The sequence below is a fragment of the Notamacropus eugenii genome, chromosome 1 (assembly GCF_028372415.1).
Source record: "Notamacropus eugenii isolate mMacEug1 chromosome 1, mMacEug1.pri_v2, whole genome shotgun sequence".
Lineage (NCBI taxonomy): Eukaryota > Metazoa > Chordata > Mammalia > Diprotodontia > Macropodidae > Notamacropus > Notamacropus eugenii.
The window spans coordinates 370,451,530-370,477,247 of record NC_092872.1 but is presented as its reverse complement, the minus strand read 5'-3'; the positions used below and the strand labels follow the sequence as shown (position 1 = coordinate 370,477,247).

The following is a 25,718-nucleotide window of genomic DNA, read 5'->3' as shown; positions in this document are numbered from 1 at the left end:
CATGAGGAAAATAACAAAAACATTCCAAAATAGTCCCTGTCCTCAAGTAGCTTATATTCTGGCCTACAGAGACCCAGCCATCATGATGTAATGTGGAAAGAACACTAAATCTAGAAGGGGTCTGACACCCTGCCATTTTCCTGCTGTGAGATTTGGAGCTAGGCATTTATTAAGTCATTCTGCCAGTTTCCTCATTTGCAATTGAAAAGTCTTGAATTACACTAAATCCCTTCTAAGTAACATCTGAAGTGCCTCAGACCTTCTCAGTCTGAAATTCTGTTATAGGAAACAGAAGTTTACCATTACACTTATATACGTACGTTTAGCAATTAAGACTGAACAGTAGAAGCATTTCCCCCCATGTGCCTCCACGTACCTGAATTCCTCTGTTGTGAATAGCTAACTATTTGTGACTTGCTTGCAATGTAATATGTTAGATGGAGTAATGGACTTGAAGTCCAGTAGGCTTAGGTTTAGACAGCAGGCTGACCTTAGGCAACTTAACTCATCTCATCTTCAGCTAACTCAGATATAAAGGGGCATTGCAAGAGCAACCACCCCCAAAGAATTGTAATAAGGCTCACACTGCACACCACAACATGCTATGTAGATGTTCCTTACTGTTACTTAGCTCTGTGTTAAGTACCAAACCTCCCTCTCCCTCTCTCCATTCTCCCACCCCACATAAGGAAAAAGGGGTTTCACAAAGTTCAGTGCAGCAGAGATGGTAGATGTTCCTGTAAATCCTGGTACATGTCTTGGCACTGCAACAAGCTACCACAGAGAAGCCAATAGCTCCTCCATCCATGAGTGCCTGGCAATACACTTCTCTCTGCGCTTCTCAGAAATTATCATTCTTAGAACGGAGCCCTACTTCCCATCAGCCGATGGTTGCTTGTCCAGAGCGCCAGGCCCAGTCCCCATCAGTTCAGTGTCTGGGGACACAGAACTGGCCTTGGCCTCCTTGGCTTCCACAGATCCAACCTTATGGTCCTGTGGCCCGAGGCTTTGAGTTTACCATTCTTTTCCCCCTCAAAAAAAAAAAAACAAAAACCCCACAAAATTTGAATTCCCTTGGAACAAAGCAAAGCCAAAGCCCTCATCATTTGCAAAGTTTTAGTTCCTGGACAGAGTATATAAACTCCATCACCACCCTATTAATTTTCTTTAGTCTTTCTGCAGATCAGTCTGGAGATCCATATTAGTCTTGAGACTAACGTCCCTAAAACCTAGGGCCTAGACTGTTTCCTATAGAGTCTGGCCCTGCGGGACAATATGCAATAAAGTGACAGCAATCTAAGATACTGAGACACGTTCCACCCTGGGAATTGTCATTTCAGACACTAAACCTGCTCCTTAAAATCCTGGAGGCAGGGAAGCTCCTTCTCAGTTCTGTGTCTGCGTCTGTGTGTTGGCACTTTTAGGTTTGTCAAGTGCTTACAAACATTACTTCATTTCATTCTCACAACAGCCCTGGGAGGTGGGTGCTATCTCCATTTTATAGATGAGGAAAAAGAGGCATAGAGAACTTAAGTGACTTGTTCAGGGTCTGACATCACATCTGAACTCAGGACTTCCTGACTCCAGGTTCAAAGCTCTATCCACTGAGCTACGTGTGTATGCATATATAAAAACATTTATCTATCTATAAACACATAAATGTATACATACAATGATATACATATGTATATAAAAATATGTACATATAGACACACTTGTGTAGACATACACATTTATGTATGGGCATAAACAGTCCCTGCCCCCCAGGTTCCTAGATTCCAGCACCAATGAGTTGATATATATATATAATATTATAAAGAGCTTTTACAGAATAGATATAAAAGGAATGATAAGTCCTTTTTGGAGGGAGAGCACTGAGCAGTTGGAGCAATCAGTCAAGATTCCATGGAGAAGATGGTGCTTGGGCTGGGTTTTGAAGGAAACCCAGGATTCCCCAAAGGGGAGCAGAGGATGGAGAGCATCCTAGGCACTTGAACAGCCAGTGCAAAGGTAAGATAGAATATCATGGGTACAGAGCAAGAAGACATGCATGGAGGGGAATCATTTGTAAGAAGGCTCAAGAGGTAGAAAGGGACTGAGTTTTGCAGAACTTTAAAGGGATGTACTTATACTGGATCCTTGATGTAATGGGGAGCCACTGGAATTTACTGACTGGGTATGGGTTAGCCTGTATTGTGAGAAAGGCACCGGCAGCTGTGCGAAGGGTGGATTGGAGAGGGAAGAGACCACAAATGCAAAGAGGACAAAGTTGGTGCATCTGGTTGCACTGCCTAGAGAATCCAAAAGCAGCATTTCATAAATGTCATAAAGATCACCTAGGCTACTGTTAAGATTTGTTTTCTTAAAGTGCCAATATTTTAAAGTCCCCTTTGTGCCCCAATCACCAATTCTTTTTTCTCAACAATGCTTGGATGTATTTGAATCTTCCCACTCTCCCCTTTAGGATACACTTACTCAGAGGTCAGAAGAAGCAATACAAGGACATTCTCAAGGTGTCTCTAATTTTATAATCGATTGCATGACATGGGACACTCCAGCAAAGGACTGCCCAGAATGGTGTCAAAGAAAGTGCTATGCTCTCTGAGCAAAGCAGAATTGCATTAACTCAAAAGAAACGTGAGATGTTCAAATTTAGAGACATCTCCGCTCCAAATGTTCATGTGGACTACTTGTGCCCAAACTGTGGTAGAGCCTACTGAGCTCTCATTGGTCTGATCAGCCAGTTGGATACACTATACTTTTACCCCAATGTGGTGATGTCATTTGGTTATCTTCATGAATGAAGGCCAACAACCAATTCAGCTGAAAGCATGTTTTGTCTCATTAGGGTTCAAACTGCTACCACATATAGTTTAATTTATATGAAAATTTCCTAAAGTCAAGAAACGGGACCACCCCCCATTTTAGATTTGAGAAACACATTCTCTCCCTCACGGTCACACTCCACTTCCACACTGACTTCTGCCCAACGTACATGCTCATGGCAGCATACGCTATTAACAATACTGACTTACACATGTTAAGAGGGTGTCTAGATCTATGATTTTACTGGTTGTAGGGAACACCTTTTGAGGAAATGTCTTTCAGTATAGATCAGAGAGCACAGAACCTGAAGTCAGGAAGAAATAAGTTCAAATCCAGCCTCAAACACTTACTTGTATATGTCACCTTCACCACTGCCTGCCTCAATTTCCTCATCTACAAAATGGGGATCACAATAGCACCTACCTCTCAAGGATATTGTGAGAAAAATAATATATTTACAAAGTGCTTTACAAGCCTGAAATTGCTATATAAATGTTGTTCATAAATATGTGTGTACACACCCACATTTAGCAAGAATATATAACTCTACTGGCCAAGAAATATGACAAGGTAATATTTATAAATCAGTATTACTCTGGTGGTATTTGCCAACTGTACACACACATATACACACTTTTCATTCTTCTTCCTAAAACATACTGTGTTTTCAGTCCCTTTCTTATAAGGCCATAACTTTTCTTTCCTTTAAGCTGAAATCTATACGGCAAATCAGGAGGGGGTGATACAAATAATGAATTGCCCTACGAAGAGAAGACCCAAATGCCCAGCAAGGACTTCTCTCCCCTCATACCCTTAAGCTTGACCTGCTGACCACTAAGTAACAAGACCACCAGCAAATGACCTTAGGCCCTAGACGTAAGGGCCTAACCCAAAAACAAATTCTCAAACACAGTCATTCTGACAGGAGAGCTGCCCCTCAGCAAAGCAAGCACAGCAGGAGGTCTGGAGAAAAATGAACATGTTGATATTATGACCTTTTCCTTTTTCCTCCTGTTGAAAAGTATCAAAGCGCCTCACTTCCTTCATGTAGAATTAAATGCCTGATAAGGGATAAGAATAGGGAGAGAACAGCCAATAGATTCTGGCAAGGGGCTCACTCTGGCCGCCATGTGGGATAGTTACAAGGTAGAACCCCAGGTCCTGACCTGGAGCAAATCCTGGGTCACATCTAGATCTGAGTCAGATCAAGGACCAGGAGTCTCATCTGTACCTTTTCACAGCCTCCTAGTGGCTCTCTCTGCCCCAACATATCAGCCACGAAAATGATTTTTCCCAAAGCACAGATCTGACATACTCCCCTCAGTGAACTCTGGGGGCTCTATCACCTTTACTGCTTTCTATTAAACTCTTCTGGCATTTAAAGTCCTTTCCTACCTGGCCTTGACCTACCTCTCCATCTTATTACATGAACTGGTCTTCTTCCTCTGTTCCTCCTTCCATTCCCCTTGGCTGTGTCTTTATACTTCATAGCCCGTACTGGGAATTTACTCATCTTCCTCACCTTAGTGTCTTGGGATACCTGGTTTGACTCAAAATTCAGGTGGGATGCCACCTGCTACATGAAGTGCCCTAAGTGCCCCCAGTTTCCAGTACGCTCCCCACACCTACCCCCAAAAAATCACTTTATACTTATGTTTAGATGTTTATATATGTAGACGTTGTCTCCCCTAAAAGAACATAAAATTTTGTTGAGGGCAGGTAGAGTTTTCCTTATGTTTTGTCTTTGTCATGCCATTCCTAAGTACAAAGAGACTGGTAACAAATGCGAGTTGACTGAGATTGAACCTAAAGGACCATTTAAGCTCTTGCTGCTAAATTTACACAGAGAAATTTGTGAAACTTCATTTGGCAAGTAATGAAACCTTCAAAAGGAATTCAGATTCCAGCAAGATCTATTTCATAGTATGTACCCTCGCCACCTACCATTAAAACATTCTCTCTCTTTCTGCTAGTGTAAATTCCTGAGAGTTCACAATTCATCCATCAACAGATAGTGGTCAATAATAACTCTGATTAGTCCAGGACCAAGTTTACTAGACAGTCTTTCTTTCTCTGATCTTAACTTCTTAACATCAACATTGGTGATCTCAGTGGCTTGGCAAGTGACCCATTTCCTATTGGACAAGGAAACTGCATCAACTCCACCCACTGAAAAACACACAAAGAATCTACTACAAATATTAGAGCTTCTATAGGAAAGATTTCATTTTCTACCTATTTTTTTTTCTTCCCATGCACTAAATATCAAGAGTAGCTTTATGGTAGAGACAAAGGATAATGACTAGAGGCATTCCTAGCTGCATCTTCACATCATCGCAAAAACTCATGAATTAACAGTTCAAATACTATGTCAGCTCTTAAGACCTGGATACAAGTTGGAAGAAATAATGAAAGCTTGGGGAATGACCTAAGCTATGCTCATGAAAATAAATGTACAAGTGCCAGTAAACAAGAACAAAGCCAACACGTGTCTATCTTGCATTTCTAATGCACAAGTAGAAATACAGATTCCTTACAGGGCTCTGAGAAGCCAGCCCCTAGATAAAGGTGGCCCAATGATTCGGAACCTTATGAATTAAACAAATTCTTATAACCACCAGATTTGAGATTTTAGCATTGGCCATTTTTAAAGAGCTGGTACAAAACAAGATGTAAAAGATTCTGAAAGACAACAACAGAATGAAAAATGGTCTTTCACTTTCTTAAAAGGATGACAAGTCATTCACAAGAACTGCAAGATTGTGTGAAGCAAAACCAAGTGAGATGGGTATACAGGGTTTGTGTGAGTGTGTGTGCGTGATATATGCTTGTACATTTACACATGCCCACATACAAAATCAGTGGTACTGATACAGTATATACACAGCATACACACACAAAATCAGTGAGGTATAGTACACAAACTGCAAGCATTCTGCCTTTTCTAACTCTCAGCTCAGCACAGACAGCAGTGAAATCATAGTTACTTTGGTGTCCCAAATACTCAGGGAGTGGAAGGTAATATTAATTCTGGGTTTGGGGACAAAAGATAATGAGCCTAAATAACCATGAGTACACAACTATGTGATGAGATGCATATGCACATTCAATCTGTCCTGATACCATCTTCTTACACCAGAAAAAAAGGTGATAACCCACTCTCTTCCTCCCCAGAAAAGTCAACAAAATTTTGGGGAAAAAAACTTGCTATTCACTATCAGAAAAAAATCTGATCTGGATGGATGAAGACAGAGATAGATAATTCTTAATCTAGCACAGACTAGGGATGTATCATTGAATTCTAAAGAAGCAAAGCATTTAAAAAAAAAATCCCCTGAAATAATAGTATTCCACATGTCTAATGGGTGAACACTGTCAGCCAAACAGAATTTTTCTCAAGTGTTTCATTTCAAACAGAGCAAAATAACAGAACTGTAATGTCTCCTCAGGTTGCCAAGAGGAAGAATCCTGTAACACATCAGAAACATTTTTTAAAATCCCCAGAACCTCAAAATAAGAAATTTTAAATTGGCTGGGAAAGAACAAAGAAGATAATCACAGCATCCCATGGGTAGCAGAGCATCCTCCAACATGCTTACCTAAGACTTAAGATCTCTGATCAAAGCAAGATCAACCATGATGCTAAAGAACTTATGACTGAGGTGACAGATCCAAGGGGCTCAATGAGACACACATTTCTGAACACAACCACGTAGTAATTTGTTTTGTGTGATTACACGCAGTTGCTACAAGATTTTGTTGTTGTTGTTACTGTTTTCACGCAAATTAGGTGGGAAAGAACAAAAATGTATCTACTGAAAAAATAAAATGAAATGACAGATTTGGTTTTAAACATTCCACTTGAAGAGGCGGGTTCCAAATTCGTCTCTGAGATTTGCTACCTCTGTGACCTTGATCAAGTAGTTTAACTTCTTAGGGCTATAGTTCCCTCATATTGAAAATGAGAAGGCTTGGGCAGATGCGTCCTGAAGTTTCTATTGGCTCTACATCAACAATTCCATGACCTACGATGACGGGGGGCAATTCACTACTCTAGAAATGATCTGTTTCCCCAATTGATAAATGGTCAAAGGATATGAACAGGCAATTTTCAGAGGAAGAAATTAAAGATATCTATAATCATATGAAAAAATGTTCAATCACTTTTGATTAGAGAGATGCAAATCAAAGCAACTCTGAGGTACCGCTCACACCTATCAGATTGGCAAACATGACAGAACAGGAAAATGATAAATGCCGGAGAGGATGTGGGAGAGTTGGAACACTAATTCATTGTTGGTGGAGTTGTGAGCTCATCCAACCATTCTGGAGAGCAGTTTGGAACTATGTCCAAAGGGCTACAAAAATGTGCATATCCTTTGACCCAGCAATATCGCTACTAGGACTGTATCCCCAAGAGATCATAAAAATGGGAAAGGGTCCCACATGTACAAAAATATTTATTGCAGTACTCTGTGGTAGCCAAAAACTGGAAATCAGGGGGATGCCCATCAATTGGGGAATGGCTGAATAAATTATGGTACATGAATCTAATGGAGTACTATTGCGCCATAAGAAATGATGATCTTACATATATTTATAAATCTGCATCAATGGAAGCCTTTTCAAGCACAGGGTGGGCAGGGAGGGAGACCATTTAGAACACAAAATGTAACAAGAATAAATAAAGAAAAAAAATAAATCTCTACAATATTTTTTTCCCTTTGTGCAAAAATTGACTCATTCTCAGACTTTTTCAGTGCTTTTTAACCACTTATCTCCTTCCATTTGTGGGACTCACTTTTTAAACCTAGGTGTAGTACTTTTCCTATCTACTAAATAAATTTCATCTTATGAGATCTGATACATAATCCTAGCTTATCAAGAGCTTTTTGGATCCTCATGCTGTTAAATCATTCTCATCAAATTTGTGTCATTTGCAAATTTGATAAACTTGATAAATTTGATTTGATGAACTTGATCTGGCTTCATCAAATCACTGATAAAATATTTCTTCATCTGTTAAAGGAGGAAGTTGGACTAGATGATTTCCAAGGGCCCTTTCTAGCTCTAAATATATGATTCTATGAATTACTGTTGAAAAAAATGGCCATGGACAGAGACCTGTGGCCCTCTAATGGAAACCTCCTTTAGATTTACAATCCATTAATCACCACCTTTGGGTCCAACCACTTCTGAATCTAATTAATCACCCACTCCACCATATCCATTAATCTAGCATGAGAAAAACGCTCTGATATTTACAAAAACTAATTTTATAACATTTAGTCACATAATGAGGGAAGGAAGAAACAAGGGTACCGACATAGGATTTGTTCTTAACAAACCTAACCTGGGCCATGTCAATTACTGCTTCTCTTCTGAGTGATCAGAAATCATACATGTGAATAATCAATGCTACTGATCAGTATTAAGATCACCAGCCCAGAGTTGCAGATGCCATTTCTTCCCCTTTTTGAAAACGATTTCAGATACAACTTACATACTCCCTCCTATATGCCTATATACAAGATTGCTGCAAATAAAGCACTTGATATTTTAAAGTGTTATATAAATCTTAAAAATTGTCAAGTCTATTTAACAGTCTATTCATTAAAAAAAAAAAACAACACCCCACAGTGTTTTTTAACATGGAATTAACCACGGAAATAAATATTCATGAGAGCACCCCTCTATCAATGCCCCCAATGTCCATATCCCTTTTCTCATTCTCTCAAATAAGAACAAAACAAGAGCTTCCCAGAGTTCTCACTTGAAAACTTCTTGCCAAATTCTTGTTAATAAAACCAAAGAAAACTTTAGGCATTCCCCTCACACTGGATCACTGGCTCATTTTAGAAAGAAGACTGTCCAGGAGCAATTAAGAAAGTATGAGATTCCCCTCCTAAAGTCCATGGAAGTTGGGTCTCCATAACACCCTCTCTAAGGAAGGAAAAGGCCATTTCCTTTCCTAAATGTCAATGGATTGGAGTCAAGTGGTAAAGTCCAACCGGAAGGAAGAAAAATCAAATATTATTCCAAACAAAAAAAGAGAGGAGGGCGGGGGATGGGAAGTTTAGAACCAGGAAAAAATGGTTCATCTGTTGTCAGAGATAAAGGCACACAACCCAAGAGCAAACTTCTCTGCCCAGTAATCCATATACTTCTATTTAATAAGACAACTGATTTTCCCCACGTTTCTCAAGTAAAAGTTGCAATGGTTTATGGGGGTTCGGAGTTGGGAGGAGAATGGAGTTGTTAAGATTTTAGCTATTGTTTTTTTTCCCCTTTACTAGAATACAAAATTTTCAGGACAGGACTGAATAGAGCAGGAGACCCAAGTGTTTGAGCTACTGGAAAACAAGATAAAATGCTATATTCAAATAAGAGCTTTACTGCCTGATCACATGTGGTTTTTCAGGTAAGTGGATGCAAAACCACCCATTGTGGGGAACAAAAGGAAATTCTAAAGAAAGAATGACTCATTTTTGGAGCATTTTTTTTCTGTAAACAATAGTGCCCACAGTCGATTTCTTCCCCAGTAAACCATGCATCACTGTTTCTCAAATTGCAAAGCAAAGAAGACAATTTCTTCTCAGTCTGATCCTGCAAGAGCTTCAAATACACATACAAAACTGCCACCTAGAGGATAAATAATCCTCTAATGCAGCTCTTTGGACAAGACTCCAAAGTGGGATAAAGATTTAAAGATGGAGGGCCCAAATCTGGTATAAAACGCTTATCTGATAGGAAAGCAAATGAAGGCCAAGTAACTTGGTCAAATTCACAAAGGTGGGAGTGGGATGTTGGCTACAATAATGCCTTCTCCCATGTCTGACTTTTAAATTTTCTTTTGTTGTTGTTCATTCATTTTCAGTTACATTCGACACTTTATGATCCCATTCAGGGTTTTCTTGGCAAAGTGGTTTGCCATTTTCTTCTCCAGCTCATTTTAAAGATGAAGGAATTGAACCAAACAGGGTTAAGTGACTTGCCCAGGGTCACACAGCTAGTAAGTGTCTGAGGCCAGATTTGAACTCAGAAGGTGAACCTTCTCAGTGCTCTACCTACTGTGCTATCTAGCTGTTCCAAACTTTAATTTTTTTAAACTTTAGCTAGTTCATATTCATTAGTTTCTGTTGTTACTGCTGTTTTAGGTGGGCTTTCTTTTTTCCTTTTGATTCAGCACTATGATTTCATAGGTGTAGGTACCCACACCAGTTTCTGATATGATATCCATCTATATATCACAGCTTATACAGAATTTTTCTCACAATGTCCTTTCTGCATTTTGTGTGCATGCCCTCATGGCCCATTTTGAAGCCTGAAGGATCATGACTATAAAGGAAAAGAAATGCCAGGCAGCTCTAGAAAAGTCATGACATCCATTAAGTGTCTGCAGAAGCTAATGTTCAAAATCAGGATAATGAAGTCTCAGGCTGTGTTATATGATAAAGTTCACCTGCCTTGGGACAGATAAAGGCTTTCTTTTTTCGGAAAGCTGCTCCTGTTTTCTTCTAAATGGAGAAATGAACAAGGAAAATCAACAGATTTGAAATAAGTCCATGGACAGGACTAGAAGAACAAGGGAAGATCTTCATTTTATTTTTCCCCCCATAAGCCTCAGACATCTCGATACAAAGCTGCGCTTCACTCCCCAGTCATTTAGCCAGTCTTTCAGGGGTCCTTAACCTAGAGGTCTATGAACTTGGGCTTCTTTTTTTAAATTTCAAAATAACCGATTTCCTCTGTAATTCTGTTTCATTTTTTGCATTTAACATTATTCTAAAAAGGAGTCCATGACACAAAAAAAGGCTAAGAATCCCTAGTCTACCTTAATACCAATTACGCAGACAGTGGCAAAACCATCAGCTTAACATGTATGCTTCTTAAAGAAAGGGACTGTCTTTTTTTTCTCCCCCTTTACATCCTCAGCATCTGGTAAAGTGTCTTTATACCTAGAAAGCACTTAATAAACATTAATTATACTACAATAAACTGAGTTCTAGTTGTCTGTGATATGTGAGTACTTAATTCATTATTGTAAAAAGGTTTTATTTTTATTTTTGTTTGGTTGTTGTTTGTGTGTGTGGTTTTGTTTTGTTTTTTTAATGCACTGTGGTACAGTGGCAAGAGCAGAGAATTTGGAGATTTGGAATTAAAGACTATAGATTCAAATCTTAGATCTGTCACTACACGCCTGAGCTTGGAAAAGTCACTTAATCAGCCCCTTCTGAACAGAAGCATATAGGACAGACCACTGACTTCACAATAAATCAAGACATATTGTGACAGCAGCAAAAAATTTAGGAATAAAACAGAGTAAAGGCAAAGCCGTAAGGTACGAGGGTTAAGATATGTTAGGTCAGTAAAAAATCACTTCCTCTTCTATGGTTAGTAAAGTCATCATAAAAGACTCAGGAAGTTGTTTTAATGAAGGGTAACAAGTGTAGTTAAGTAGGAAGGTAGAGTATGCTAGTCACACTGAAACTCTATTTATAAATAATGAAAGTGAGAAACAGTCTGGAAAGACTGACAGAGGTCTAGCCTTGGAGCCAGGAAGACCAGCGTTCAGGTGCTGTACCTGACATACACTAACTTCACAACTAACCCAACCTCCAAGTGTCCCTCGAAATGTGAGAAGACTCTTGAGTTATAAATGAGGCTGAACTAGTGGACAAAGCTTCCAGAAAGGAAGGTTCCTACACTGAAAAAAATCAGAGAATAAAACCAAGGCAATGGAAAGGTGAGATGAAATAGCTTGAGTCTGTCTAGGTATAGGAGAAAAGATGACCTAGGAAGAAAAAGAAACGTGAACTAGTGAAGGCAACTCTAGGGAAGGTTTTTGGAAGCAGGGAATTATCCTGAATTAAAGCAGAAATCCAGCTTATTATAAGGTTTTGTTACGAATACCCCCCCCCACACACACACACACACAGGTTTTGTCAAGAATACCACACACACACACACACACACAGGTTTTGTCAAGAATACCACACACACACCTACATACATACACACACACACACACACACACACACACACACACACACACACCCAGTATCTATCTACATATACATACATACGTTCACAAAATCTATTGTTTATATAGAAAATGTATACATAAAAACCATACTATATAGACAAAATATATTCTGTATATATAGAAGGCATATACATAAAACAGAATGTATTCTGTTTATATAGAAGATATATATAACGAAAGATATATCTACACAAAATATATTCTGTTGATATACAAAATATCAATAGAAATGACGCAGAAAGATGATATTAATAATGATACTAATAATATTTATTAAATGTATACTATATATCAGGCACTGTGCTGAGTGCTTTACAATATTTTTCTCATTTGATCATCACAACAACCCTGGGAGGTAAGTGCTATCATTATACCCATTTTACAGATGAGACAAAGTTAAGTGACTTGCCCAAAGTCACACAGCTAGTAAGTTTCTGAGGCTGCATTTTAACTCAGGTCTCCCTGGCTAGAGGCACACTGCATTAGCATGAGACGGTAGCTCACATGTACACAACAGCTGTTCAGACAGAGTCAAAGATAGCTTTTGACAGGCCAAAGAACCAAAACATCTCAAAAATGATTATAAATCTTTTTTTTTGTTTGTTTGCTTGGTGATGAGTAGAGACAAAAGTGAGGCTAACCACAGTGCTGGGAAAGATGGTAATAGGCAAGAAACAAATACACAGTTCTTTATTTACCCTGTTTAATTTGAGTTGGAGATGGAGTCTAAGTTTCACAGTATTATAAAGAGAGTATCACAAAGGATCAAACATAAGGAGAGAAAGTTTAGGCATAAAGAAAGGTTCATGCACTTAGCTTCATAAAAAAGCCAAAATCTAGGGGACAGAAGACACTGGTGGTGAATCTTCCAATTGTCAGGTTCACTAGCATAAGATGATATGGGAAATTCTATACTCAGACAGCTGCCATTACCCATCTCTGCTTCCTTTTCCATCCTCCTCTGGATATACCAGTCCTCAGGGTCTAGTTTAGAGCATACAAATGTCTGCCTTTCCCTTCTAGATCTTCCCCAAGTACAGAATTCTGTCAGAATCATTCAGTCCAATAAAGAGAAAGCAGAGTGTCTAATTGCTTCCTTCTCTTCTCCCATAAACACCACACACAGGAGATGATGTGTGCCCATATATCAAAAAGGAGCTCTCAGTTTCTATTTTTTTCCATATGGCTTTGGTGGCCCCCCCTGAAACATGGGATTACATGCCCATGTGTCACTTACATCTGTGAGGAATTTCTTAAAAAATAAACAAATTCAGCCAAGCTGGCTGAGGCTACACCCCTGGTTCTTTAGCTTAAGCAAATATTTTCCCAACATTATGCTCATTATTCCCATAAGATACTAAATAGTGAGTGAATTATGCAAAACAAAAGCAGATACATGTGGAGGCAACCTATTAAGTGAAGGATAGGAACTGAAATGCCATTACCACTAAAGGTTTATTTTAGTGAGAAGAATCCTTTTTGGTCATAAAGGTTTTGAGTTGAAGCAAAGTGGTGCTGGGGTGAGGGGTGGGGGTGAGGGGTGAGGGTGAGGGGTGGGGGTGGGGCGCTGGTCAGAATTCTGGACTCGAGCTTCATCTTATACTAGGCCAAGGAACATAAGCCAATGTGATGGAGTGAAGACCAATCAAAGTGCAGTCAGGAGACCTGGATTCAACTCTTATGTGTGTGATCTCAGTGAAGTATTTTATCTGGTCTATCCGTAAAATTGGGGGGTGAAGGACCCTACAGGCAGGGGCACCTGCTAAATTAAATAATCTTTAAAGGGGCTTAATTGGTTCTGGAGGTAATAGTCACCAAAATTTAGTGAAAAGAGGAATAATAGTCAAACTAGATATGTGCTTTAGGAAAATCACTTAGGTCACTGTGTGGCGAGCCTCACTTGAGGCTGGCAGACCTATTCTACAGGAGACCAGTCCTTCGAAATAGAGTCCAGGTACGCTAATTCATTGTTGGTGGAGCTGTGAGTTGATCCAACCATTCTGGAGAGCAATTTGGAACTATGCCCAAAGGGTTATAAAAATATGCATACCCTTTGATTCAGCAATACCATTACTAGGGCTGTATCTGAAAGAATTTATAAAAATGGAAAAAGGAGCACATGTACAAAAATATTTATAGCAGTTCTCTTTGTGGTGGCCAGGAACTGGAAATAGAAGGGATGCCCATCAATGGGGAATGGCTGAACAAGTTACGGTATATGAATGTAATGGAATACTATTGTACTATGAAAAAGGATGAACAGGAAGACTTCAGAGAGGCCTGGAAGGACATAAATGAACTGATACTGAGTGAAAGGTGTACAACTGGGAAAATACTATACGCAGTTAACAGCCACAGTATGCAAGGACTCTCTTTGACAGACTCAGCCCTTCACAACAATGCAAGGACCTAAAAAACTTTCCAAAAGACTCATGATGCAAAATGCCATCCACATCCAGAGAAAGAAGTATGGAGTAGTCAGAGCTCAGAATGAAGCAGACGATTTTCTCTTTCGTTATGTTTTGTTTTTCTCATGGTTTCTTCCATTCATTATAATTCTTCTATGCAACACGACTAATGTGAAAATGTGTTTAACAGGAATCTATGTGTTGAGCCCATATAAGATTGCTTCCTGTCTCAGGGAGGGAGAAGGAAGGGAGGGGAAGAAAATCTGGAACTTATGGAAGTGACTGTTGAAAACTGAAAACAAATTAATAAATTAGGGGGGAAATAATTATAGTCCAGGTAACAGATAAGAAACTAGGTTGATGAATACAGCCACAGAAAATACTAAGTCTAATTCTGAATAAGAATGAAGGCCCAGCTGGTCAGGAGTGTGCTAGGTGCTTTTTTTGGAGAAACACAAAAGAAATTTAAGACATGGGTTAGCAATATATCACTGGCAAGAAGAATATTTCCCTTTAAGTGACAAAAAAGAAAAAGAAAGTTTTGAGTGACATGTTTGTCAAAAAAATTAATGTTATCTCAGGCTGCAGATATAGAAGATCAAGTAAGGTTAGAGTTCCACTATAATATCTGAATTACTCAGACTACAAGACTGCATCTGGGGTATGATGTTCTGTTCTAGATGCCACACTTTAAGAAGGATATTGACAAACTGGCAGGAAGCCATCAAGTAGATTGAAAATGTTAAAATGTTGTCAAGATTTCTATAACAATCTATTTTCAGCAGCAGCAACAGAACTAACACATTTGGACCCTAATAGGAGGAATCTAAATTGGCATTTAAGGAGGCAGTCAAGAAGAAAAGCTGGATCAGCCCAAGCACAAACCATGGAAATCCATGCTGGGGGTAACAGACCTCAAACACAATAAAGATAATTTCAGAAGTTATCTCAGGAGATAAAAAAGAATGGGTTTTCAAAGAACAACAATAAATGTTTCCCAATCAGCAAGAATTTATTAATTCCTACAATGTGCCAGACACTATGTATGTAAGGCACTGGGGATAAAAGGACAAAAGTACAACAGAGTTCCTGCCCTCAAGAAGCTTACAGGCTAGAAGGGGAAGTCATAATATTGTCTATAGGAAGAGGGACTGAAGAAAAGGCTTCCTTTAGAAAGTGAGACTTGGGCTAAGAATTTAATTGGGATCTTGAGAAGTGGAAGTGAGGAAAGGATACATTCCAGGTATGGAGGAGAGCCAGAGCAAATGTATGGAGGAAGGATATGAGTGTTATCTATGAAGCAAAATCAAACCAACTGGGCTAGATTGTGCATGGAGAGAAGCAACAAGACATCAGACAGGGAAAGCAAATTGGGTCTTAAATGCCAAACACAGGGCCTTGTATTTCATTCTGAGGGCAACAGGGAATTTAGTGCCTAGAGTCATGATGGTCAGACTAGACATGTGCATTGGAAAAAATCACTGGCAACTGTGGAAGGTAGATTAGAGTGAGGAGAGACTTGAGGCTTCCTATGAGTCCTATAAAATAGTCCAGGCAACAAAATAGTCCAGGTAACTAAACCAGACTGGTAGCTATGTGACTGAAGGGGATGAAACCAAGAAGTGCTGTAAGGATGTAGCAAGGACAAGATTTAACAGTTGATTAGAAATGCAAATCATTCTCTAGAGTAGACAGACCACATCCTTATATTCAAACAACTGTCTGAAAATATCCTACCTTGTCTTGTCTGCTTGCTGATTACAAAAGAAGCCTTTCACCCAATACAGCAGAACAGCCTTAATGATTGCTTAAACAAGAAACCTCAGGTCATATAAGTCACCTGAATGAATACAGAGATAACTATGTTCAACAACCCTCCAATTTTTATTATCAAGTGAGGAATAAAATAGATAAATCTAGGCAAATGTGTATTCACTAAGGGAATTCTCCACTTTCTGGATGGATATTCTGCATAATGTCCAAATGAAAGAGGGATTTCCTACAGGTATCGATGCCCTCCAGACTCTCCTGTCCAAAAATCAGGTTTTATTGATGTGCCTAAAATATTGTAACTCCAGTTTAACAAACATTAACAAGTGCTGACTATGAGAGGCAACATGACCTGGTAGATTAAACACTGACCTCAGGGTCAGGAAAACCTGGCTTCCAGACACACTTCTGTCATATACTGGCTGTCAGATCCCCAGGCAAGTCACTTAATCTCTCAAAGTAACAGGCAGCTCCCTGAGACCATAAAACCATGATTTAGGTGCCAATCTACAGTAATAAAAGAAATTTCCTCATTAAAATAACAAGGAGATTAGAGATCCAATCCACAAGCAAAGAATGTTAGGCTCCAGGGATGCAAAGATGGCCAGATTTTATAATAACAGACCTAACTATCTATATGGGAAAGCTAAACAAACAATAGATGTCTATTACCCAAACTACAGCATTCAGTCAATCTACTGAGGCATCTACGTGTTTGTGTGTATGTATACACACACATATATACACAGATAAACGTGCGTGTGTGTGTGTGTATCTGGGACAGACAATATAACGATAAGTTTTGGCTTTCTGAATCAGTATGTTACCCATAGAAATCCATTTATATTTCTATCTTTCGAACCTAAAGGAGTAAGTATGTTTCTCAGCTAAGAACCTCATCATTCACTTCTCTTTGCACTACAGACAATTAAAAACATGTACACCATACATGACGGATAAACATGGTTTTATATATGATCCTCTTTTTTGTGCCTATCCATTTTGGGATGTTCACATATACTGAATGAAATTATATTCAAAAAAGAAGAATTTTAAGGAGGAACAAGCTGAGGTTAAAGCAACTGGAAGCAAGTTTCTTCTCAACCAGAGGCTGGATCTCAGGGATGTTAGAGGAAAGAATTTTCCATTAGGCAATAAGTCAGACTGTATAACCTGAGACACTTTCCACTTCTTCCACTTCTAGGACTTCACAGCATTGTTTAGAGAAAGGGAAGGGTGTGGGACTAACTGGGAGCCACAAAGAGAGGACAAACGACTTATTAAGAGTGAACAAAGCATCCTCAAAAATTTATTGTTGAAAGGAAGTTAAGCGCAGCTGAACCCAGAATCCCCAATATCTCTTCTGTCCAGAACCACAAAGATCTTAGTATCTATTTTCTTACCTCAAATATTCAAAAAGATCTGTGACCTCATCAGTTTGGGAGTCCACTCCAAGGAGGCAAAGCACACCCTTTCCCACCTGCTTCTCTCAACTTCGGTTTCCCAAAAAGTTTGACAGAGCAGAAGCCTTCCCTCAATTCCCCCACTCCTACCTCCATATCACAAAGGTATCAATGGGGTAGTCTGGCTGTCCACCTGGCATCCCTCACTCTTGCCATAAGGTCAGTCCACCTTCTCCCCCGTCTCCTGTTCTAGTTTCTAGTCAATGGAAACAAAATGACTATTTTTCTTCTTTTGGTCCAAGGCCTAGATTAATAGCATTGCCCGCCATCCATCATAGTGCAGTATAAGGCAGATAATTGATCAATATAATTACTATTCCCTCTCCATTTTTTTCCTAACCATGCCATTCTCCTCTACTAACTTGATCCATCTGGATGCAAATTTAGCACTAGAAATAGAGGGACTTATCCAAAGTTACAAAATGTAACAGAAAAAACCCAAAACCAGCTCAGTGGCCTTTTCATCATGCCACAATGTAAAACTGAAAGGATTTCAATGGAAAGGTGCTTGTCCTTGACTTTGGAATCCTTAGGATGAACACAAAATGATAATTCCAGAATGAATATACAGCCAGGAGTAGCATCTTCCACTTAAATATCTTTCTAAGGCATTTAAAGAATTTTACCTTGAGAGACAGAGAGAGACAGACAGACAGACAGACAGACAGAGGCAGAGAGAGAGAGAGAGAGGCAGAGAGAGAGAGCGAGAGAGAGAGATTTCTATTCCTGGCAGTGGAATTTTCCCCCAGAAACTGTATCACTTGTCTCCACATGGAGAGAGTAAAATTAACACAAATTTGGGCCCCTTTCCCAACCCCCACCCCCACTTAAGATACAAGAAGGATGAATATAATCTTCTAAGATACTCTTGAGAATGCAGTAAATGACAATATAACTTGCTTTCTTCTCTGGATGGACCAACACTCTCCTGAAATCTTGTAGCTTTCAATGCCAAGTTTGACAGGACTTATCAGAATAAACAGGACAGAAAAAAATACTAGTCTTGGGAGTCAGAAGGCCTAGTTTTGAATACTGGCTCTGTTACTTATTACCTAGGTGATCTGGGGCAAGGCATTTAAACTGTCTGTCTGTACCCCAGTTTCCTAACTTGTAAAATGAACCAGTAGGAACCCCTTTAAATCCCATGATCCTCAAAGTCAAAAGAGAATAGCATTTAAACTAGAAACCCTGAAGTCAACCAGAAGTATATGTCCAAGTTCAGCACATGAATTTAGCCACAACAATTCACATTTTTATCACAGTGCTATGAAAATACATGAAATGCTTTCCCAAAAACCACCCAGTGACGTAATGATCACTTGGTAAAACATGTAACCACCCGTGAAAAATCTCAATGTAACATAACATGGCTAGTACTTTACATGATCAATGTACCCTCGTGATCATTTTGGCTCTGTAAGGTGTTGTTTATAACAGTTATCTCTTTGTATTTTCTCCTTTTACTGTTCTCTCTTTACCCCAGTTTCTTAAACTACATAACTCTTCGTATCAAATTCTAGAGATAAAAAGAGACTTGGTCAGAAATCTCTGAGGATGAGTCCAGGGGTTATAGGCAAGCAGCCGGTAGAAGACAAAAGCAGCTTTCATCTCCTCCTTGCTGAATTGCATCTCGGGGGGAAAAAAACTAGATTCTTGCAAGATAAAAGTACCCAGAGTTGCCAGTGACTACTAGATGGAATATCTTTTTCTGCCTAGCCCCTTCCTAATATGTGAGGAAATGACAAAAACATACAGGGCAGACAGAAGTGGGTAGAGGGAAAAAGCACAGACAAATACGGAATACTTGGAGATATCTATCACAGAACTGTACACCTCCCTCTGGATTAACAGAAGAGGACATAGCAAGTCTCATTCTGAGTGACTACTGAAGGACCCTGCCATGACCTGCTAAGAGAGCTGAGAGAAGAAAATAGATTTCCCGGACCCACTCCAGGATATTCATTCAATTCAACACATTTTCTCTTGGTCTATAATTGGGAGATTCTAAGCTTTTATGGGTCTTGTAAGTACTCAGGAAGAGGAGAAGGTGCTAGGAACCATTGGCAAGGGTGGAAATGAGAGGCGCCACAGAGAGTTTTAATTGCCTAAAAAACAACTCCCCACAAGCCGTGGCAACTTTTGAAGACACAGTGAGCAACAGTGAGTCTTCTCGGAACAGAATCTTTGAATTGGCTTCCATCCAATCCAAGAGCCAGAGGGCAAAACTATGCAAACAATCACAAGGAGAACTGATAGATCTGACCTAAATCGAACATCTGCTCAAACTAACAAGCCATCAACACTGGTCAAGCTAAGAAACTCCATGTGAGGAGGACCTTTAAAAAAAACACAAAACAATATTAACCACTCTGAATGCCAAGCTCATAATAAACACAGTTATCTACAATTAAATATTAAAAAGAACCATCGTTTAGAACCTGCTTTGAGGCAAGAGGAATCAAATGCTCTTGGGCCTTGGGGAGACTTTCTGGCCCTATCACTCTCTATCAAACAAACAAACAAACCCCCCACATTATTGGAAAGATTTCCTACATTTTACAAAAAGCATTTACTTTTCTTCTCCATCTTTAATCAAACCACATTTAAGGAATGTGTTACACAGTCTTAAGTACAAAAGTTAGTTTGACATGCTGAGTAGAAGAAAAAGCAGACTGAAAATTATGTGACATTAGTGGCAAGGTGTCACACCACAAAGAACGCAAAAGAAATGCATACCAAAATCTGCAAGCATAATCAGGAACACACTCCAATCTTCCTTCAGTTTCAAGGACTCTCTAGAACTGGGAAAGGTTGGCAGAATATGTAAAGAAGCCACCAAGCTACAAAGGTTGCCTGGCAAAGGGGCAAAGTCATTCAAGAGCAGCAAGTTAACAAAGGGATAGTGTTAAATAAGACATGTAATCTCTGTATGAGTGTGACTACTATGAGAAGCCCCCGGATCTCCATGCTGAAAAATCAAGAAGAAGCTGAAATAAACTCAACACATGGGATTTCTTGAAAGAATTAACAGTCACCAAGGAAAGCGTCCTAAGGAATTGGAATGTTGTCAAGATTAACTTAAGATGATGGAATGGTGTGGCTTAAGGAAGGAATTTTCAGTTTGAGGAATACACCAAGTTTCTCAATCAAGGGTCTGCGAATCCACAAGTGGTTTCGTCTCTTCCCTTGGCTTTATCGTCAGCACGTGGCAGACTAATAAGATGTCTTTCACATACAGCTCTTGTGACTGATTCAAACAACCTGGTTTCACACCCAGGAATTGTCCAATTCTCTCCCCATGTCTTCTTTCTTATATTAACAAGTCTAAAACCACAAACATTTGGTCTAATCGTGCCAAGAAAATCAGGTCACTTCTCTTTAAATGTCTGTTTTGGGCATGTAGATGAGTAAAACGCATACCAGAGAACAGAACCTCAAAACAGGGGAGGGAAAATGTCTAGTGGTTAAACCTGATATGGGAGGGGAAGCTGAATGGTTTTATAGAGGCTGATAAGTTGTACATAGGCTGTTCCAAATTGGATTAGGATAGGAGAAAGGAAGGAGGCGGAGAGAAGGGGGGAAACGTAGGGAGGGGAAAAGGAAACATGGGGAAAAGAGAAGGAAAATGAGGAAAGGAAAAAGGGAGAAAGGAAAGAGATGACAGGGGGAGAGGGAAGAAAAAAGGAAGAAGAAAGGAAAAGAGAGAGAAATGGAAGAGAGAAGGAAAAGAGGAGAAAAAAAGTAAGGGAGAGGTAAGAAAGAGATGAGATGAGGAGGGAAGGGAGGGAAAAATGGTAAAGGGAGGACTAAAGGAAGGAGAAGGTAGAGAAAATGGAGAAAGGGAAAAAAGGGGAAAAGAAAAGAGAAAAAAAGGAAGGATATGGAAGGAAGACAAGGAACGGGAAGCAAAAGGAGGCCAAAGGAATGAATGGAGGTAAAAGGAAAGTAGGAGTGAACGAGGACAGTCGTGTGGAAGAGAGGTGGAGAAAGATTTCGCAGATTTTGACTAATTAGAAACTACAACTGAAACAAGTTACTGGACCTCAGAAAGAGAAGACAACTACTTACCTATCTATGGCTTCCACATCAAAGCAAAACCTTTTTTCAATAGAGTCTGTTTTCCGTCGTGTGCATGATTTGAGAATGACTGATTCATCTTCTCCCTAGTGAAAAGCATAAGGAACATGAAATGAGATAGGGATCTTGCCCCTCCCCTCTCTAAAATAAACACTACACAGAAACCTGAACAGTCTTTGTATCTTTATTTTCAAATATATTGATGTAAACATACTAAGTAAATGAATGATCAAAAGATCTTCTATGGAAGTGACGAAATTAATATTCATGTCAAAAATACCTTCCTTTAGAACTTTAATTATAAGAATGATCACCGGTTCACAGACTCAGAGCTAGAAGGGATCTAAAAGGTCAACAAATTAATTGACACTAGAAAAGTAAGTAACATATCCGAGGGTAATAAATGACAGATGTGGGATTTCAACTCAGGTCCTTTGACTCCAAATCCTACATTCTTTCCACTGTACCAGGCTGCCTCTCAATGAAATGACAAGGAATAATTCTTCACTGGGAATTTAACTGAAAAAATAAAGAAGATACTGGAAAGACCACAGTAGAGTGAGTCTGAAATCAAAGGACCTGGGTTCAAGTCTCAGCTCTTCCATTCAATGAGTTTAAACAAGGCATCAAACCAATCTGGCCTCAGTTTCTTTATCTGTAAAAAATACAGGTTGAATAAGATGTCCCTTCTGGCTCGATATTTATGAAATTGTATATTAGTTCTAGCATCCAGAAATTCTAGATCTCAATGCATTTTATAAATATTGATTTATTAACTTTCATTGTGTCCCTATGTGGTAAAAAGAAAGACTTTCATTATCAGAAACTAAAAACCAAAAGAGCCAGGAGATCAATCAATCAATTAACATTTATTATCAAGCACCTACTCTGTGCCAGGCACTGGAAACAAACAATCCCAGTCTCATGTTCTTAGTCTATTCATATTATCCAAGTCATTTTAACCACAAATGAAAACCATTATGCATTATATAGAGACACACAATGCCCAAGTGTTAAGGAATGGCTACTGCACCAGAGAAGGGAGCCTGTACATATGGAAATTAATGGTGAAAATCAATTTTACAATGGATTGATAGAGAATGCATGTGGCACAGATAACAGCAAAGAAAGAAAAAAGTGGACAGACAGCTTTCAGGGACAGAGTAGGTTTGGGTGTCAAAACAGGAAAGAAAAAACCACACACTTGCCTAACTTGCTGATAGAACATAAAATGTCTTGACAAACTATACTCAAGGTAAAATAAAATTTAAAAACTTATTTCTTGATACCTTGTGGAAGGAACATCATTCAAAGAGAGACGGGTCAGGAAAAAGGCAGTTGAAAAAACGGTTCCTATCTGCAAACCTTTTCTCTTGGTCTCTTTGGTTTCTTGCCTTTTTTATAGCCTGATATTTTAATTCTTTGATTGAATTTATAAACATGACATTAGGTAAGACTCAAACCCAAACTCTTCCTCCCAAGGGTTTTTAATGAGTCCTTAGTAATTCTTCAAATGGCTCCTCCTCCCACAAAGAGTTTCCTGGGTTCTAAAGGAAAAGATTCAATAAGTGAGCTGAATGTCTAAGCAGGTTGCAGCTCAATGGACAAGAAACAGTTCCCACTTTCCAGGCTCATTTGGTACATTCCTGAGAAATGGAAGAAAAGAGGAGAACTAAAAATGGCATGTAATGTGGGTGGAAGAAAGGAGCTAAGGATGAACATACCAAATCAGGGGAGCGCCACAGAAATGATCTGTTCAACGACTGAGAGCTAAAAACGACTGGCAGAGTCAGAAAAAAATTGACATTTTAAGAAAATCTTAGCTAAGAAATGGGGAAAAGATCAATGCAAGAGACAGACATCTTCTGCCATAAATGGATGCTAAATGAGGAAAAGTACATAATGATAAATAGAAGGCTAGGATAAGTAGAGATGTAGAAAAAAAGCAAGGATTCCAAAGGTAATAGGCCACAAATGGCTCCTTAACATACTCTTTCAATAAACCAGTTCCTCTCTGAGGGGCTCACAAGGACCATTTCATAAAATATACATTGTTACTGGCTTTCCTCACTGTGGGGGAAATTGTACTATATATCAGATGGAGTAATGGGGGTTGCCACAGTAAAGATTCCCCAGGAAAAATAAATCAGCAAACAGAACTGTACATGGGTTTACATTCCCTAGATTTTTATTTCATCTCTCCAAATCCCAATCTCATTGGACCATATGTTACTCACACCCTATGTTTTGGCCTCTCTAAGCTGACTTGAAAGCAGTCACCCAAACTGCCTACTTTCAGAGGTAACTAGCCTCAACATCCTCTTCTCAAAACCCTACCTTCTCACATACCCTGAATCTGCCTGACCTTCACATACTCTGTGGACTTTTTACCAGTTGGTCCCATGAGAGCTAATGAACATAACTGGCTTAAATTAACTGTCCTATGGTACATTACAATTGCTTGAACTAGGCACACTTCCTTCTCCTCCCCTTGTTTTGCACAATCTGTAACTCAAACCTTATGCAATGACTGTCATTCTAAAAAAGTTTGTCTAAGCAGGTAGATAGTGCAGTGGAAGAGTGCAGAGCCTGGAGTCAAGAAGACATGAATTCGAATTCAGCCTCAGACACATACCAGGTGTGTGACCCTGGGTAAGTCACTTCATCTCTGCCTACCTCCATTTTCTCAACTGTAAAATGAGAATTGTAACAGTAGCAACCCTCTCAGGGTTATTGTGAAGATGAAATGAGATATCTGCACAGTGCCTTCTTATAAATTCCTATCATCACCACTATTTCTCTTCCTCATCTCATGTGCAGTAAGTCAAAGCTTCTTCCATCTGGTCTACGTGCTTTCTGGACCATGTAGCAATGCTCTAACCCACTACTACATCACAGAGCTCTAAGTCCCCTCAGCTCCCTTCTCTTCACCTACCTAAATCTTCCCACATTCATGTCCCCAAAACAAGTTTTGTCTTTTGCTCCTTTGCCACACTGCTTCAAGAACCCACCTCACCTCTATGTTACCTAGCACTATTCCTAAACAGTTCGCAAGAGCTTTATTGTTTTGTTGGAATTGTCTAAGACAGACTTCTGTTACGCCTTTGCCTGCTAAATGAATTATCTGCTTAAGCTCCACAAAAAAGGTATCCACGGAATTTTACTGCTATAGTCTATAGCGAACACCCATTCCATCCATGGTGACAAGCTGATTATCAGTTATATCTCAGAACCCTGCCAAAACTATGAGTATAAAGCTAAAAGAAATGAGATCAAATCTACAGGGACCTAGCTCCCACCCCCAAAAATGTTTGCTCTACCAAAGGTGCATTAATGTACCTATTTTAACAACTTTGAAAGAGTCAAGAACACTGAACAGCACAATGGTCAAACACAGTTCCAGAGAAGCAAAAATGAAGAATGTCACCCGTTTTTGCGACAAAGAATAAGACATATATTTTTGGACAGAGTAATAAAGGAACTTAACTCTTACTCCACCCCCACTCCACCACTCCCACCTCCATGATCACCCCAACCCATCCACCAATCCATCCCTCACCCCTAGGCTGAAGAAACAAAAAAATGTTGCTTCTCTGAAAGCAAAAGGGAAAAAAGTAGAAAAGAAGTACAATTAAAGAGAGAACAATATAAGTTAATTCACCTGAAATCCTTAGTAATTAACATCACAGAGACTTTCAAGCAAACACATTCTGCCAAGGCATAACCAAAAATAATGTTGTCCTTTATGCAGGAAAATGACTTGACTGATCCACCTTCTGTAAGGCATGTGCTTTAACTTGCTTGTCCAGGCATGAGAATGTTGCTCTGTCTTCCAATATCCTTTTGGCAAAGGGTACAGGGTTGAGGTGGTCATGATTAGGGCATGCTAAGTAATCTACATAGGGATTGAATCCATGACCATGGCGATCAACTAACCACCACCTCTAGAGAACTAATATGATTTTAAAACAAACAAAAACCACTCACCCCCTTTCCTCCTGATTTCTGGTCAAAGGGCACCATGGTGATCCTTTTGGATTCCCGCTGATATGTACAATAGTGCTTCACCCAAGAAGTGCCAAAGTGACCTACAACAGAACACTTTCTTGTAAATCTTGTACAAACTAA

At 39.3% G+C, this 25,718-nt stretch overlaps 1 protein-coding gene across 4 annotated transcripts in view; it reads right to left on the bottom strand.

The window, feature by feature from the left end:
* Window positions 1-25,718, bottom strand: part of ARHGAP26 (Rho GTPase activating protein 26) — a 528,529-nt gene that overhangs the window by 311,433 nt on the left and 191,378 nt on the right. For all 4 annotated transcript variants that reach the window (XR_011971925.1, XM_072630633.1, XM_072630631.1 and 1 more), the window contains exons 9-10: window positions 25,578-25,678; window positions 21,582-21,676 (exon numbers count right to left, since the gene is read on the bottom strand). Coding sequence is in view for 3 of the 4 variants with exons in the window: in XM_072630633.1 (XP_072486734.1) it covers window positions 21,582-21,676; window positions 25,578-25,678 (196 nt within the window). In the remaining variant the exon portion in view is untranslated. The remainder of the gene's footprint in view (window positions 1-21,581; window positions 21,677-25,577; window positions 25,679-25,718) is intronic.